The sequence below is a fragment of the Austrofundulus limnaeus genome, unplaced genomic scaffold (assembly GCF_001266775.1).
Source record: "Austrofundulus limnaeus strain Quisiro unplaced genomic scaffold, Austrofundulus_limnaeus-1.0 Scaffold143, whole genome shotgun sequence".
NCBI lineage: Eukaryota > Metazoa > Chordata > Actinopteri > Cyprinodontiformes > Rivulidae > Austrofundulus > Austrofundulus limnaeus.
Window position 1 is genome coordinate 1099676 of NW_013952545.1, and position 3630 is coordinate 1103305.

General features: G+C 38.0%; 1 protein-coding gene across 1 annotated transcript in view; it reads right to left on the bottom strand.

Annotated features, from left to right (window-relative positions):
• Positions 1 to 275: 275 nt before the first annotated feature.
• Positions 276 to 3630, bottom strand: part of iglon5 (IgLON family member 5) — a gene marked incomplete at its 5' end in the record, with an annotated part of 153821 nt that continues 150466 nt past the window's right edge. The window contains 1 exon segment of the mRNA XM_014016359.1: positions 276 to 1296. Within this exon segment, the coding sequence (XP_013871813.1) occupies positions 1193 to 1296 (104 nt within the window). The 3' untranslated portion in view covers positions 276 to 1192.

Genomic DNA, 3630 nt, shown 5'->3' on the forward strand with positions numbered 1-3630 from the left:
CAGAGTAAAACAGACACAGTGCAGGGAGGGGGGGTAGGGTGGGAGGAAGTGTTTAGACTCACAGACAGGAACATCTCTAACCAGTACATGCTATCAACAAGCAACAAAGGAGATGGAGTTGCAGCTTTGAAACAGAAGATATTTTTGTCAGTTGACAGTCTCTTGCTGCTTCAGAAGACTGGATTGAAGTCGAGGCTTACTGGAGATCTTGTTTGACGCGAAGCGTCTTGACGCTGCCGGCATGGCCTCATACTGCATATATTTACACNGGTGGGGGGTGTTGGCACACAGCAGAGAACACTACAGCAATGCGAAGGGCAACTAGACGAAGCACTTTGAACAGAGAGGCGGGGAGGGTTTAAAAAAAAAAAGGTTTGGGTAGTGAGGGCTACATGCGAAACCTTATATAACCCCCCCATTTACAAAGGGGTTATTAAGACTGATGCCGTCACCACTCACCCTTTTTTGATTTGTACATTTTGACATCATTTATAGCAGATTCACTGCTACACAGTTAAAATAATAGTAAAAAAAATCCATACATGTGTCACTTATYCGTGTGTGTGTGTGTGTGTGWGATCAAAGGGTTAAACTTCACATGACCACCAGCTGGACAATTTTCAAAAAGGTGACCACAACATTACCTTCATTCCATAAATAACCACTAAATTATTGTGATTTGATGTGTTATTTCCATAAGGCAAACGTTGTAGGTCAGTCAATAGTCTGTGCAGTATCTTACATAAATGACCATCCATTGTTAGATTATCTATTTTTCTCATTTATCGCCATCAGGAATATACACTTTCTACTAACATCATCCCACTGGTAGGAAAACAAGGTGATGAGGGGAAGTACCAAGGCTTTCTTGGAGACAAAAAGAGACAAATTGTATATGTGTGAGGGAGAAAAACAGAAAAAAAGGGTACATTATTAATAGGGTGAATTCAAAATTGAATCGAGGGTGCAGATTTTTTTTTTCGGGGTGGGGAAGGAGTTGTCGTGCGTCCGATGCGGTGGTTTGATGGCTCCTGGAATAATGCATATTCTTTTTTTTTGTTCACAGTGATGGGTTCGTAATTAAAGAATTTCTTTTCCGTTTTCCTTCCGTCGTGGGGGCGAGGGCAGGGAGCAGAGGAGGAAGTAGGGCTTCCGGGGACGTTTAAGGACGATTCCAAACGCACTGTGGTCATTACACTTTGAGCAGGAGAAACGCAGAGAGGGCAATCCAAACGCACACGCTCACACTCATCCCTGCGTGTAAACCGGTCCCTCGTCCCTGGAGGGCCCCTGGTCCTGGATAAAGAAATAATGGGTTGAAAAAGAAAACAGTGACGGGAGGGGGAAAGAGGGAGGAGAGACAAATGCAAAGTTAGAAACACAAAGAAAATGAGTTTTCATACTCTGAGGGAAAAATCTCCACATGAGTAGCACTAACATCCATCATAATTTACTTTCCCCCCCGTCTCTATATTCTGAGGGTTTTCACAGAAGACTTCATTCATATCTATTTGWAGCTTGATTTATGCAATATTCTTTTCCTAAAAACATGGCATAAATTTATCTTTTTCTTGCTGCTGACAGTGAGCTTTGATTTATTTAATGATAAAAAATGCTCTCCAATATGCATCTTCTGTGTAAAAGCCTTTGACTGCAACATGTCAAAATAAATGTAACAAGCAAGCTGAGGGAGCCATTGTTATTAATTTCACTTAGTCGTATCTGAGTTTGGCACAAGATGATAAAAATGTGTTTAAACTCATATTTTGCTAATCTGAAGTTACTTAATCTTATGTTGTAGAGCTACAGAGCATATGTCAACACTGTCAGTGTTGTTTAGACTCATCAAACAACCGAAACCTGTTGAAAACTAATGACAATAATTGTTTCAACTTCGAGAAAATTGAAATGTATTCAGATTAAATAATCTGAATGCATCATTAATGTGGGCACAAAATGAATTAATTGGATCATGACAAGCGGTTACATGCACCAGGCTTTTATTCAGAATAGAAACATTGCCATGTTGGCACATCAGCTCAGTGGTTAGCACTGTCACCTCACAGCAAGAAGGTCCAGGGTTCAATCCCCRGTTTGGACCTGGGGTGCATCTGTGCTGAGTTTGCATGTTCTCTTCATGCCTGTGTGGGTTTTCTCTGGATACTCCGGTTCCCCCCACAAGCCCAAAATATGTACAATAGATTGCCTTTGGGCTCAGTTTTTCTTCCCCAACATATTAGCATTTAGCCAATAGGTGTGTAAATCACCAGATTAATCACAATATTATATTGATTTGTTTGGAAGAYGATCCAATAGTTAACAATATCACAAAGTCTGTCACAATACGATTTCATTTCAATTCACAAGTATGTGATCGATGTGATGTAATATCATATGCTCATCTAGCATAAATAATTGTTAAATGGGCATATGATATTGATCCACAGAGTATATGATGACTATATGGACTGATTTTTTATTTTACCCCAATGTAATTGAATCTTTAATCATTTAATCGATATATCAATGTGAATCAGTGTATTGTTACACCCCTACTAGCCATGTGGAAATATCTCAGGTTGACACAGTCAGGTCAGTTTTCCACAACCAGAATAACATGAGCAGAGTAAGTGTTCCATGCATGCCGTTCAGATTATCGATCGTTGTATACCACTCCTCTCATTTGGATTATAAATTCACTCCGATCAAGCTGAATGAGATCAGAATATTCAGATTGGCGCGTTCACACAACCCATTTTTAGTTGGCCGTTTATGGAGCTAAATTGGGGTCATAAGGTTTGTTCAAAATTAAAAAAAAAATGAAACTGAAAAAAGGAGATTTGAAACTGAAAAACAATTTTGAAACTGGAAAAAATATTTGAAACTGAAAAGACAAGATGTTTGAAACTTTTCCAGATTGTAATGCGTTGTTTTTAAGTTTCAATTTTTTTTCAGTTTCAAGTATATGTATTTTTTCAGTTTCAAAATTATTTTTTTCAGTTTCAAAATTGTTTCTCAGTTTCAAAATTATTTTTCAGTTTCAAATCTCCTTTTTTCAGTTTCAAATTTTTATTTTTATTTTGAACAAACCTTATGACCCCAATCTAGCTCCATAGCCGTTTATCCTGAATACTTATGTCCACGCAATCAAAGCTACTAAACCTTTAAATAATGCCAACATGGCAGCATCATTTACTGGCACGAAAAGCCAACTTTGAAACCAACTCAGGTTTGTCATTTCAGGAACTCTGGATTTGCAAATATGAAGCAAAGAAGACAACTGTGATGGTGTTTGTCGATAAAAAAATACTTTCACATGGCTGATCTTAAGCACAACAAGCAAACAAACAAACAAACAAACAAACAAACAAACAAACAAACAAACAAACAAACAAACACTACCAAGGGTGGAGCAAAGCAGCAAAAATGAGAGCACATGAAGTAAAATGGCTCATAAACGTCTCTTCGGACAGTCCTCATTACACGTGGCTGAGAATCATTAAGTTACTCATGAAGCCAAAAAGCAAATTATAAAAAAAATGTTAGAGTTTTGATTGTAAAAAAAATATACATACACACACACACACACACACACACACACACACACACACACACACACACACATATATA